At 33.8% G+C, this 14,188-nt stretch overlaps 2 protein-coding genes across 6 annotated transcripts in view; one reads left to right on the top strand and one right to left on the bottom strand.

Moving 5' to 3' along the window:
* The window catches only part of LOC123682683 (serine-enriched protein), a 61,521-nt gene that overhangs the window by 25,522 nt on the left and 21,811 nt on the right, over positions 1-14,188 (bottom strand). For 3 of the 5 annotated variants that reach the window (XM_045621444.1, XM_045621446.1, XM_045621442.1), the window contains exons 2-3: positions 4,585-4,815; positions 2,418-2,528 (exon numbers count right to left, since the gene is read on the bottom strand). In XM_045621444.1, coding sequence (XP_045477400.1) covers positions 2,418-2,528; positions 4,585-4,815 — 342 coding nt within the window. Of the gene's footprint in view, positions 1-2,417; positions 2,529-4,584; positions 4,816-5,623; positions 5,798-14,188 lie in introns of those variants that run through there. The other 2 variants (XM_045621445.1, XM_045621443.1) reach the window with 2 other exon arrangements.
* Positions 11,848-12,932, top strand: LOC123683016. The gene is made up of 2 exons (XM_045621914.1): positions 11,848-12,178; positions 12,454-12,932. The coding sequence occupies exons 1-2, from the start codon at positions 11,848-11,850 to the stop codon at positions 12,930-12,932; spliced, it is 810 nt and encodes a 269-aa protein (XP_045477870.1).

Raw genomic sequence — 14,188 nt, 5'->3', positions numbered from 1 at the left:
GCAAAATAACTTTGTCGGAGTATTGTGGCCGTTTTTCTCGCAGTGCGCGGCTCAAACGCATCAATTGTCGTCGATAGACCTCGCCTGTGATCCTTTCATTCGGTTTCAGAAGCTCATAGTAAACCACACCTAGCTGGTCCCACCATATACAGAGCATGAGCTTGGCGCCATGAATATTTGGCTTGGCCGTCGATGATGATGCATGGCCGGGTAGTCCCCATGATTTTCTTCGCTTCGGATTATCGTAACGGATCCACTTTTCATCGCCAGTCACGATACGATGCAGAAAACCCTTTCTTTTATGTCGCTGAAGCAGCTATGTTCGCAAGTGAAAAAACGCCGTTCGACGTCTCTCAGCTTCAGTTCGTACGGCACCCAATTTCCTTGCTTTTGGATCATTCCCATGGCTTTCAAACGCTTGGAAATGGTTGTTCGGTCAACTCCCAATGCTTCAGCAAGTTCTTCTTGCGTTTGACACGAATCTTCATCAAGCAAAGTCGCCAATTCTTGATCTTCAAAGATTTGCGGCCGCCCGGAACGCTCCTTGTCTTCCACGTCGAAATCGCCACTTTTGAAGCGTCGAAACCATCCGCGAACACTTGAATCATCGACACAACCTTCTCCATAAGCTTCCTGAAGCAACCGATGTGCCTCGGCAGCAGATTTCTTCAAATTGAACCAATAAAGTGAAACTTCCCGCAAATGACGTCGACTCGGCTCAAATTTCGACATTTTCACGATTTCAAAAATTTATGATGCGAAAAAATTTCAACTAATGTGTTAGTGTGGAATTGTTGACAGATGAATAAGCTTTGATTATGACATATGTAACCATTAAATACTCGCACAGTATTGGTGGCGCCATCTCTTACAAAAAACGGGAAAGACTTATTCACACACCTGATATCTGCAAAAAACTTCAAAGAAATGAAATTTTTTTGCAACGTTTCGTCACGGAATTTTAGTGGCACACCTCAGATTTGGATTCAGCATCCCAAAACACATAAATAAAATAATCGAAGCAATCAAAACTATCCCAAAACATTCCATTGTGAGCACAAATTAACTTGACTATAATGGTCAACGCGTAAACCTATTCAAAGGAGATGAAATTCCGATGGAATATTTCATGTCTCAACCCAGATAACTATACCAAATTTGATCAAAACCAAATTAATAAAACTCGAAATATTTAGATTCTGGAAATTACATATTTGTGAGGAAATTACATATTATCAGAAAGAACTTAAATTTTTTTTAGAAAATCCTAAGACCCACACGTTTTTATAGCTTTTTCAGTTTTCGAAAAATTGAGATCGAATTTAAAATATAGGTTATGTTTTAGGATTTACATCATCCAGTATCCCGAGTGATTGTAACAAGCAACAAGGATATCCCAACTACTGGAGCAGAGTTAATTAGCTGCACTGATTCAACAATAGTTTCTGGTACAAACTCACGTAAATCCTTATGAAATAATCTGAGATCGATTTTACCGAATTTTGTACATTTTCAATTTTTTTTTTCAAATCCTGTTCAAGGTTTTCCGGATCATCTTTTGGTTTCACACTTTACCGAGGGAGAAGATTGCCGAGAATATTTAGAAAAAAGCAGCACCAGCAACAGCTGCTATAGTTGTTGCTGTTCTGTTGCTCCTATTTTTATTGCTGCAGTAGCAACAACTGTGGAAGATGCAGTTGCTCTTCTTTTCATTGCAGCAGAAGCAACAACTGAGGAAGCGAAGATGTTGCTGTTGCAGCTATTATTGTCGCAGTTCCTAACATCAACAGTTATACAATAGCTATTGTCATGCAAGATTACAATAACTTTGAAAACAAGTATTTATGGTCTCATGAAATAGTTTTGTCTGTACCATTCGGGCATTTAATTCTTCATGTGAAAAAAATCGAAAAAACACAATGCAAAGTAATAATTTTTAAGGAAAAGCATTCAAAATATTACTTAGCAACCTGTTTTTTCAATTTTTCTCGGAAAAATTGAATGCCCTCATGATATTATTTACGACGGTCTTCTCAATCTGTATAGAGCGTGAAACCAAAAACTGACCCGGATAACCTTGAACGGGACCTACAAAAATTCAAAATTTCCCATAAAGATTTACAAGAGTTTGCACCAAGAACTGGTGTTGAATCAGTGCTGCCAATTTGCTGAGAAACCAACCATAGAACGCGAATTATTGATGTCCTGTGAATTTCACTTCCTTCTCTTTTCAACTTTGAATCGTATCTCCAAAAATCAAGTTGAAGAATTCTTTCTGGGTGTAACCCTTTCAACATCACTGATTATTTGCTGGGAATTTATCGGAATTTCATCACAAAATGTGTATTGTATGATCAAAAAAAATGTATCAGTACCACTACGTGTCCATTCTGAAATTAAAGAAAAATCAATCTTACCTGTTGAGACGCATTCTGCAAATTGAGCAGAGGCTCAGATGATCTTTTTAGAAAAAGTCTCAATTTATTCTCACGGGGTTGTGGTTCTTTTTTACGTTGAGGACTTGGGGCCTGAAAGTTCAAATTATCGGTGAGAAGATAAAATCCGTTTATACGTATAAGAGATATTCTTGGAGGATTGATGATTAAATTATCGCTATGGACTGAATGTCACACTGAAGCTCGAGACTAAGATGTCTAAAAACATGGTGTATGCACCCGTCAATTTTTGAATGGAATGACATTCGACCAAATTGAAAATATTAGTTTTATTTCGTGGCGGCACCGCAGTGTCATACTTTTCATTTCGATCTTTTTTCCTTCGATTTTGACAGGATACAATAATCAAAACCCGATCCTAGCCAATCCGAAGCTCAACTAATATTCTCAAAATTGGCAAAACAAAATCTAATCAGTCCATACATGCACCAGGTTTTTAAACATCTTACTCGAGACGATACATTACAAATAATTATGTGAAAATTTATCTTGCACGAAAATTTTTGAGTCCGTAGTGGACATAATATTCTTTTGTCGTAACCACACTCTAATCCGCAGAATTCACATACATAAAACATACCTCAGCCATCTTTATAGATTGCTAAAGAACATACTTCCCTATATATAGATTAATAAATACTTTTATTTATTTATGAATTATTTATATCTACAACGTAATTTTTTCAAATTCTTCTTATATGTTATTGTATTTTATTGATTTTTATAGAATTTTTTTTTTATTTTTGGCATCTTTGTTGTTTTACTTTTACCTGTTTGTGTATTTTTCAGGACAGGACAATAATAGTATATTCTAAAACAAGTTGCAGAATGGACTATGTGAAATATTGTCGAAATTTGATGAAAAATTCAGATCATACATCCTAGTGACATTTGTATTGTATCTTGGCAGTTGGTGTGACTTAAGATGTCTAAAAACCAGGTGTATGAACTGATTAGCTTTTGTTTTGCCAATTTTGAGAATATTAGTTAAGCTTCGTTATGTCAACTGTAGGTAGCGCTATCAACAAATTAAGATTCTTGTTATTTAAAATTTACGAGTTTGGTGCCATTATGTACCTATATGTATATCTTTCATTATAGTTATGATCTATGGAAGTAATTCTTCTAATTGAAATACCAATAAACCCTCTCTATTACAAATATTTGAATTCATTCCAGCAAACGTTTCGTGTTTTGTTTCACGACTTTGCACGATCATACTCGGTAACACGTCGCTTTTGATTGGTCAGTATCGGGTTTTTATTAATGTATCCAATCAAACAACAGAAAAAAGATCGAAATGACAAGTATGACATTGCGGCGTCGCCACGAACTAAAACTAATATTTTCATTCAAAATTTGACGAGTGCATTCACCATGTTTTTAGACATCTTAGTGTGACTGTTACGAATATTGACAGATTATGGAATTTCAATTTGAATAGTATGTTTTGAATTTTGAAATAATTTATAATTATGCATTAAATTCGTGAATTATGTCTGACGAAATCGATTTAACACCAACACAATTAGGAGAAATTGCGAATAATGTCGCAAATCATTTCACTAAATCCAATAGTATATTCTAAAACAAGTTGCAGAATGGGCTCCTATTCCAACACGAATGCGAAATTCAAAAACGAGCGACGAAGGAGCGAGTTTTGGAACGCATGAGTGTTGGAATTGCATTCTGTAACGAGTATTAGACGATATTTCCTCTATCCCAGTCAAGTTTTGTGAAATATTGACGGGATTCAATGAAAATTCAAATGATTCATAATTTTCTGTTGACCCGGACCTGGATTTTCAAGGCGGTTATTGCATGATACGTTTGGGCTCTCAATTAGGAACATATTTGCCAAATATGAAGAAAATATACCGGGTGGTTCGTTTGATGTGGCCTCAGAAAGAAACGGGCAAAATTCATAAAACACCCTGTATCTCGGCTACGAAGACAGTAAGACCCAATAAATGGGGTATCTCCAGAACCGCCTTGGTGCCACCTATGCGCCTGTGAGGTATTTCCGTTTTCCAATGAAGCACCATGTACAGTTTATATTTGTTATTGCACATGTTAGATTAGTCCTCAATAGTATTGGTTTTTAATAAAAAGTAAAAACGTGAATTACCTGATAAAGCATTTTGTGGAATACCCTAGACCTGGCAGCAAGCACTGCTTTAACAGCACAAACTGGTTCTCTAGTGTCACCAACCAGAAACGTCACATCACAAAGTTCAGGCATTGAGGCCAAAAACTTCATATCCTCCGCAAGGCCAGTCTTGTTCTCGAAGGTAGAAAGATCAGGTTCGGCCTCCGCCATAACTATATAGTTTGCGGGGTAAAATATACTCTCCGGCATCTGAAAAAAAAAAAATCAATGCATTGAATCTAGAATTTGAATTACAGCAAGAGGCGTCAAAGCCCGAGGTAAGCCTTGATCTCCTCAACGATTCTCCTTCAACATCATCAATCCTTTACCAATCTTTGACATATTATGTTCTCAGTTCATTGTGAACCTGGTCTAAGATGTGAGCATCTAAAGGTCGTTTTGATTTGATGAGAATAATTTGAAATACGTTACACACGAACCTGAAAACCGATATCTTACGATCGAAGACCTCCTCAATCGTGAATTCAATCAAATGCTAACCTCCAAGCGTTAAAGAACCCCATATGATATGATTTTACACTGAGAGAAGTGTTTATTTGATGTTATCGAAAATGCATTATAGTAAATAAATCATTTATTGGATATATGGACAAACAAATATTAGTTTCATGGAAATGAATAATTTATTTGAAATCCCAACAATAATCATCATTTATTATTACACTTCATTTATTTACGCATAACTTATATTAATAATGCTGAAGAAATATCCATTTGAATGAAATAATAAATAAATAAAGTTGAGGTTAATATATCATTGAGTAATAATTAATAAACCTTATTTATATGTAATATGTATCCATGCTGAATAAAAATAATATTTCAATTCAGTAATGGTTAACGTATTTCTTAGATAATTGTTTTGGTTGTTTCTATTATCGGATTGTTAGCGTCTGAGAAGAACCGTTTGACTAACTACGTAGTCAGACTTCTTCACGGCTAGAATACAATAATCGACCATTACAGAATCTTTGAAAAACTTTAAGTGGTGACTCACGCTTAGTTAATTGTTGTATGTCAATGATGTGTTACATAAAACATTGAACACACAGTATATAAGTTAAACTTTTTCAAGCATTTACAGTTAAAATAAGAACATACATCACATTTAAAAATATAAAATGGAAATTTACATGACAAATGGTAATTTCAACTTATGAGCAGATGTATGATGACACAATAACAATAACACTACAGGTTGAATGCGAAACAAGGTACATATGTTCATGTTATTCTTTATTATTTTTAGACAAAATCTGATACCCCATTCTCGATCTCCTTTTCTGAGAAAATAACAAGGGTAGTATTCATTTTAGGCCACCTTCTTTTGTTCTCGAGTTATAAGCGGAAATTGGAAAAATGGCATTATCGAAAAAAATTTATATCCTCGCTAATACTAATGATAGAGCTCTGAAATTAAAACATTATAAGGGCACTTTTTTACGTAGAATACAGTGACGTGCTCGTCTTATCAAAAAGGTTTTCAATTACGAAGCTATGACCCAAAGTTATGTTTTTTCAAATAGGAACACTCGATCTCTGTGCCATTTTTTGAAAGCTTAATTTTTCCTGATTTCAAAAATATATAACATCATATGGTTTGTATCAAAATAAATAGCAGAAAATGGTCAAAAACATTTTTCTCATTTTCTATTTATTTTCTCATTATTTCTATGGTTTCAACTGTTAATGAGCACGGAAAAATTGACGTTTCAATGTACACAAGGTATTATTGATAAGGAGGTTGTATTAGTAATGTATAATCCCGAATGATGGGTTGGAATAATGAATTGCTATTAGTTGAAATCACCAAAATGTCAGATTTTGACATGTGAAAAAAATAATCGCTGTAATTTTCGATAATTGTTCTCTCCATTTACTTAGAATTTTTGACAGGAGGGAAATATTCGTAACAATCACACCAACTACCAAGATACAATACAAGTCACTAAGATGAATAATCTGAAATTTTCATAGAATTTCGACAATATTTTACAAAATTTGACTGAAGTAGAGAAAATATCGTAAAATACTCGTTGCAGAAGGCAATTCCAACACTTATATTCGCATTCGTCTTGGAATAGAAGCCCATTCTGCAACTTCTTTACTATACTATTATACCATGTTTTTCACTTATATCACCGTGAAAATGTAGCTAATAGTCTTTCCAAATTGAACCAATAAACAAAATATCATCGTTATTTTTAATGCAACAGATTCAACCCCAAATACATGTAAAGTTGATGAGTTAACTTAATCAACTTGCAATATAAAACACATGGGAGAGGCAGAAGGTTCATTCAAAACTAAATTTAACGAACATCAAATGGATTTTGCCAAAAATGAGCCATTGCCACCTTTGCAACACATTGCATAGAATATTTCCCTCCTGTCAAAAATTCTATGTATATGGAGAACAATTATCGAAAATTACAGCGAATATTTCCCTCCTATCAAAAATTCTATGTATCTGGAGAACAATTATCGAAAATTACAGCGATAATTGCATTGTAGGAAGCGAAACTGCACTGCGATAATTGTTCTGTTCATAGATGCATAGTTTCTATGCATCTTACACAGTTCAAATCTATGGCAATTCCATTCTACATCAGTTTGACAAGTGATGTAACAGTTTATTCGGGAAATATTCCCCCGAATTACACTCGTGCACCAAAATGACCGGATAATTTTGCATTCCAGCGTGTTTTCCTTGAAAAACTGCATTCGGTCATTTTCATTTTTGGAGAAAGAGCCCTCCACCTTCGGTGTCGGGCTCTTTCTCCAAAAATGAAAATGAACTCATGCAGTTTTTATGACAACACGCTGTCATGCAAAATTATCGGTAATTTTGATGCACTTGTGCAATTACTTACGAATATTTCCCTCCTGTCAAAAATTCTATGTATGTGGAGAACAATTATCGAAAATTACAGCGATAATTGCATTGTAGGAAGCGAAACTGCACTGTGATAATTGTTCTGTTCATAGATGCATAGTTTCTATGCATCTTACACAGTTCGAATCTATGGCAATTCCATTCTAAATCAGTTTGGCAAGAGCTACGTAATAGCTACCCAGACAGCGATAGATGTCAAAATATGACACCTTCAAACGTTTAGTCAAGATTCTATTCTTCTTCTCTATTCTTATCTTACTGAACGGTTTCAGGCGGTTTTTTATGATGGTAAGATGTCATCTTTTCTTGGAATATGGCGGGGAGTACCGCAAGGGTCAATTTTAGGGCCTATTCTTTTTATTATGTATATTTCTCAGTTTGTAAAGTTCATTTTATCTTGTTCGATGCACAATTATGCAGATGATAGTCAGCTGTATATCTCTTTCTTTTCGAATGAGACTGCTCAGGCTATAGCCGCATTGAATTTAGACTTGAATATTATCTATGATATATCCACTAAGCATTGTTTGCAGTTAAATAAAAATAAAACTGTTGCCATGTTATTCGGTCGGAGAGGTGACAGAATAAAATTTTTAGAAGACGGTAATGCCATTAAAGTCGGGTCTGATGTTGTTAGGATGTGTGACAAAGTTAAAAATTTGGGAGTTTGGATAGATGTTGACTTGCGTTTCACAGACCATGTATCTGCCTGTTTACAAAAGGCCTATGGCATGTTGAGGGTTCTTTATAGAAACAGAAAAGCATTATCCCAAAAAGTCAAAGTATTGCTATGTGAATCGGTAGTTCTGTCTCACCTTAATTATGCCGATTGTGTTTACGGTCCCTGTCTGAACTTTTCCGTTAAGCAACGGGTACAAAGATTACAGAACTCTTGTCTGCGCCTTATCTTCGGGATCAGAAAATTTGAGAGAATAAGTCATACCTTACGCGTTGTCGATTGGCTCAACATGGAAAGAAGAAGATCTCTTCATGCTTCATTATTGTTCATGAAATTATTAATCAACCGAACTCCTCCGTACCTATATAATAAAATAACATTTCGTTCTGATGTCCATAATTTGAACATACGTTTTAAAGGTACCCTTACACCGCCTGGATTTACAACACAATTATTTCGTAGATCTTTTTCATATTATGTCACGCTTTGTATAAATAGTTTATCTGTGGACATCAGAGGAGTTAGTAATATAAAACGTCTACAGGCCTTAATATTCAGCAAGCTTAAGAATGAGCAGATGGCTATTCTTTCCGATTGATATTTATGTGGATATATATTTGTACTTATGGGTGTGCATATATTTTGATTTTTCATACAATTGTAATATGATTTTATTTCAAGTTATGTCATGTTTTGGATGGTTAAGATATTTTTTAGGGTTTGGTATGAGCTTAGTTGTAACGATGAGTTTTTTCTCTATTTTTTTTTTGTCAATGAATCAGAGGGTTAGATTGAACAGTACGCTCAATGCAGTGTACTGGATCTCGCCCTTTCAATTATTTCTATAGATGTAAGAGTTTTTTATTATTTTTCATTAATTTAATTGAATAAAGACCTTTATTATTATTATTATTAAATAATTATGGATTCAATATTTTTGATAATTCATTGTTAAAAGTCACTTCAAACTACTTTCAGGTATCCAAGTTCTTAAAAACTTCACTTTTACGTTGAAAATTTGTGCAGTAAAACTGTCTGCGCGAAAATTTGAAGTGCACGTCTCAGTTTAGTTTTTAGTGGTGTTTTCGAATATTAAAACAGATTTTCAAAATTCCAATGTACAGGGTGTTGTTCCGAGGATGCAAACAATTCATAATTTTTTGTTAACCCGGACGTGGATTTTCAAGGCGGTTATTACATGATACGTTTGGGATCTCAATCAGGAACATATTTGCCAAATATGAAGAAAATATACCGGGTGGTTCATTTGATATGGCCTCAGAATGAAACGGGCAAAATTCATAAAACACCCTGTATCTCGGCTACGAAGACAGTAAGACCCAGTAAATGGGGTATCTCCAGAACCGCCTTGGTGCCACCTATGCACGTAATACGTAATAGCTACCCAGATAGCGATAGATGTCAAAATATGACACCTTCAAACGTTTGAAGGTGTCATATTTTGACATTGGACGAGTAAAACTACGCCACTGCTTGAAATGGAACAATACAAGATTCAACAACGCACTGAAAATGTTAAAATTCACTATGAAAATGCTGTGGATAACCCTTTAAATTATAGCTAATTGCTTTCTTTTATATTTCCTCAAAGATTTCTTCGGAAGGAAATGTATTTTTTTGGACATAGAAATAGCCAGGCCCGGTCTGGCCAGGTCGGCGATCGCCGAGGGCCCCGGCCCAAGGGGGCCCCCAGCTGAACCAAACTAAACTAAACAAATTTTTGAAAATGTGTTTTTTTGTCAATTATATTTCATTTAAACGTTTTAAAATGAACAACGAATAGACATTATGGGCAAAGTTCTGTATTGATATTTTTGTCAAAATCTTTCATTTGAACAAGTTGATAAAAACAATTGCTTCGATAAAACGCAATATAATTTTGAAAGGCTTCCACGATAGCATTATTCATAACTAGACTCTACCCAAGATACAGGAAGCACTTATATACCAATTGGCTATTTTCGTACGATATGTCATTCGATGAAAAGATTATGAAAGGCTTCTAGAAATTACTGTAGTTGAAGACTCGAGTGGTCCTGCATTGTAAAAACGTGTAACTCCAGAATTAACCAAGTACGGAATTCTGAAATCAAATATCGTTTCATGTTCATTCGATGGAAAAAATAACATGAAAGAGTATTATAACGGTTTACAGGCTCACCTTAAAAAGCTAAATAAAAATATGACGTATCTATCACGTCTTGAACCTAGTAGCTGATTCAGCAGTAAAGTTACTAGAGACAGAAAACTTGTTTGGATTGGTGGAAGAATCTGCAGTTTTTCTGAGTTCATCTTACAAGCGAATGGCAGTATGGTAGAAAGAAACAAAAAACAACATACAAACTTTATAGACTGCAAAAGTCTCTAAGGCTCTATTTTCGATAATTGATGAAAGTGTGTTGAAGAAAACTGCCAAAGATAAATAATTGACGTCAGTAAACCGTATTAAAAAAACATGATGGTCAGTTTGATTGTAAATCCAGACATATGGCCAGAAATTTGGCAAATCAATGATCAAAAATTAGAAACTCATTTATTTCATTCGTTTTACATTTGGTTCTTGTTATAACTCCTGGTTCAAAATATTTGCAAACTAAAACATTGAACTACGCTGTTGCTTGGAATTCATTTCAATCACTGCTCAAACTAATTAATTAAAAAGAAATGATAAACATTTTGAACTTGTATACACGAAAATAAAAGAGTATGCGCCAAGAGTTTGCTATTAATTGTAAATCGGAAGAATCGGAATATTGATATGGAAATAAAATTGCATTTCACGGAAAGAAGAATTTCAAAGAAAAAACGGATGTCTGGGAAAAATCAAAAGATGATTCTCCTAAAATCTCAACAAAAATAATTACAAGTCAGTATTTTTCGATGTGTTAGAACCAGCATTGAAGAAAGTTTTTGTCCAAATAGAGAAATTTTAGAGGTTACACCCAAGAAAGTTCAATGAAATAAGCTTGAAGATATTCCAACTGTAGTCTTCTCTTGTATTTCAAACCTGCAAAGTTTGAAGACGTTGATTATTAACATAAATAATTTGCAATCAGTTCAAAAGTTTCATGAAAATCGAGAATACTCAAGATGAACAAATCCCAGGCGAAATGTTAAACAAAGCAGAAGGAAATTTAGATTACTGTCAAATTGATTCAGAACCTAAATCAGAAGAAGCAACTTTTCGTGGTCTACGTAATGACAGTAAAGCAACTGTCAATGTGTAAATACGATATTTTGTATACAGGTTACCTGTGAAAGAGTATTTTTTGAGTTAAAAATAATCAATAATCGTCTTAGGTCTAGTTCAAGCCAAAACCTTATTTCTATCCTAGTTTTTATGAATATGGAAAGAGATTTATTTTCTGACTTGGACAAAGATGACATAATTAATGTCATGGGCAGGAGTTTCTGAGATTGAGTTCACTGAGGAGGAGATCACTACGTTGAATTCAGGTCATACATTTTCCCCATATCCCGGCAAAGTTGATATACCTTGCCTTGCCATAGACCTAGAGTTGCAAACTAGAGGACATCCTGAATATATAATAAAAATATCGCAAACGAAATTACACATATTTTGAGGAAACATTCAAATTTTGAACCAGTTAGTACAAAAGAAATTATGAATAACAAGAACATCCAGCAGAATATTAAAGAGAAACTGAACAATAATGATCTGATTATAACCAAAGCAGATAAAAATGCTGGCCTAGTGATCCTAAATAAGAACTTATACATAGAACAAACCTTAAGATTCTTCGAAGATAATAACATCAAAGAATTAAAAAACAACCCAATGTTGAGCTATAATGGAAAACTCACTCCTACTTTGAAAAATTGCCTGCCTACTCTACAGAAATTACTGGCCACTATCAATAAACACACCATTAAAGAAAAGAATCCACGAATACCTGTTCTATACTCCATGATTAAACTTCATAAACCAGATAAGAGTATACGTCCGATAACTTCAGCTGTTGAATCACCAGCAAATAAAATATCCAAATTTTTAAATTTAAAAATATTCTTGTTGATAAATTGAAAATCAGATCAAAATACTCCATTAGAAATTCAGTAGAACTCATAAAAGAGCTAAAATCCATCAACCTGAACAAGGACACTACATACTTCTTATTATCTTTCGATGTAGTGAACCTATACACTAATATCCCAGTGGAGCAAACATTATTCATACTTAATGACCATTTACACCATCTTTTATCTCAAGAAAACTACTTCCAGCTAGAAGAAGAAGATGTCGAAAATATAATATCCCTAATAAAATTAATAACTAAACAAAACTTTTTCGCATTTTGGGACAAACTCTACATCATGGCTAACGGACTACCAATGGGTTCTTCACTTAGCGGCGTTCTCGCAGATATCTACATGGACTTCATAGAAAAACAAATTATGATTATACCCCTGAGTGAATTTATCGTATTCTGGAGAAGGTATGTGGATGATGTTTTTTGTATTTGGTCCGGCAACGAAAAAGACCTAGATTCATTCTTAGAAATTTTGAATAGTCAGTTTAATGTAAAATTCACTTTAGAAAAAGCCATTGACAACACCATTAATTTCTTGGACTTGAGAATTCAACTCAAACTAGATGAAACTTACAACTTCGAGTTTGATATTTACAGAAAACCGACAAGCACTGACGTTATATTATTCCTTATGACTCTCATCATCCTCCACATATAAAAAAAGCAGCATTTAACTTCCTGATACATAGACTTAATGCAATACCTTTACCAGTTGAAAATTATAAGAAAGAACGCGAAACTATTTACGAAATTGGCCTAAATAATAAATATCCAAAATATTATATTGATAAAATAATAAAACAAAAAAAGAAAAAAGAATTGGTTGATAAAAAGATCTTCCCTCATCACAGCATAACTCTCAATTATATCTCCATCCCCTTCTGTCAAAGATTTTATTACAATATCAACTCAATCCTACAGAAGTATAATTACTACGTAACTAATAAAAGAGGTAATAATCTGGAAAATATCCTTATTAACAACAAACCAAAAATAAAAACAGAACAAAAAAGTGGAGTCTATAGGATTAATTGTGAGGATTGTCAGGCTTATTATATTGGTATGACAACACGTGCTGCTAATATAAGATTCTCCGAACACAAGAAGAATAAACCTCCATCAGCATTAGGAAACCACCTTAAAAATAATAACCATAAAACTTCAATTCAGAATCTGAGTATTCTTCACCATGAAAGGAACTATTATCGATTAACCCTTTTGGAGCAATTGGAGATTCTGAAAAGAAAGGATGACACTAACCTTATAAATGATATAAAGGAGTTTCCGTTGTACAATATTTTCAAAACATTCATTTAAAACAACAGAAAAGAAGAATGTTATCTTTATGTTTGTGTATGTTTCTATACGTTTCAGACTTGACACATGCCTATGTTATTTATACGTCTGTCAACCAGATAAAGAATATAACCTGATTCCATACATTTCACATCTTTGACTACGAAAAACTTAGATTTATTGAATAGGAATCCTTGTATGTTTGTTATACTTTTTGTGTTTTGTAGCTTCTTGCTGTGTTTAATGACAGTAAGATTTTGTTTTGTATATATATCTTTCCTTTTATACACGATTGTCATTTCAGGACAGCCTGATGATGGTTTAAGTTTTAGCCGAAATCGATAGCTGAATAAATATAATTTATATAACCAGGGTGTTTTCTTCATTTTGTATTAGATAATTAAAAGTAGGAATAGTGAAACCACTCTATAAAGGAGGAGACAGGAGTCGCATGCAAAACTATAGACCGATAATTTTAGTTTCAAATCTGGGAAAGATCCTCGAAAAGTTGATTAAAGTTCGTATGGAGACATTTATAAATAAACATAAGATTATATCAGATAATCAGTTTGGTTTTCGAAAAGGCATGTCGACAGAAAATGCCATAAAAAAAGTCAC

The sequence above is a fragment of the Harmonia axyridis genome, chromosome 6 (genome assembly GCF_914767665.1).
Source record: "Harmonia axyridis chromosome 6, icHarAxyr1.1, whole genome shotgun sequence".
NCBI classification, from domain to species: domain Eukaryota; kingdom Metazoa; phylum Arthropoda; class Insecta; order Coleoptera; family Coccinellidae; genus Harmonia; species Harmonia axyridis.
Note: the sequence above shows the minus strand (reverse complement) of the source record. Positions and strands in the feature narration are given on the sequence as shown.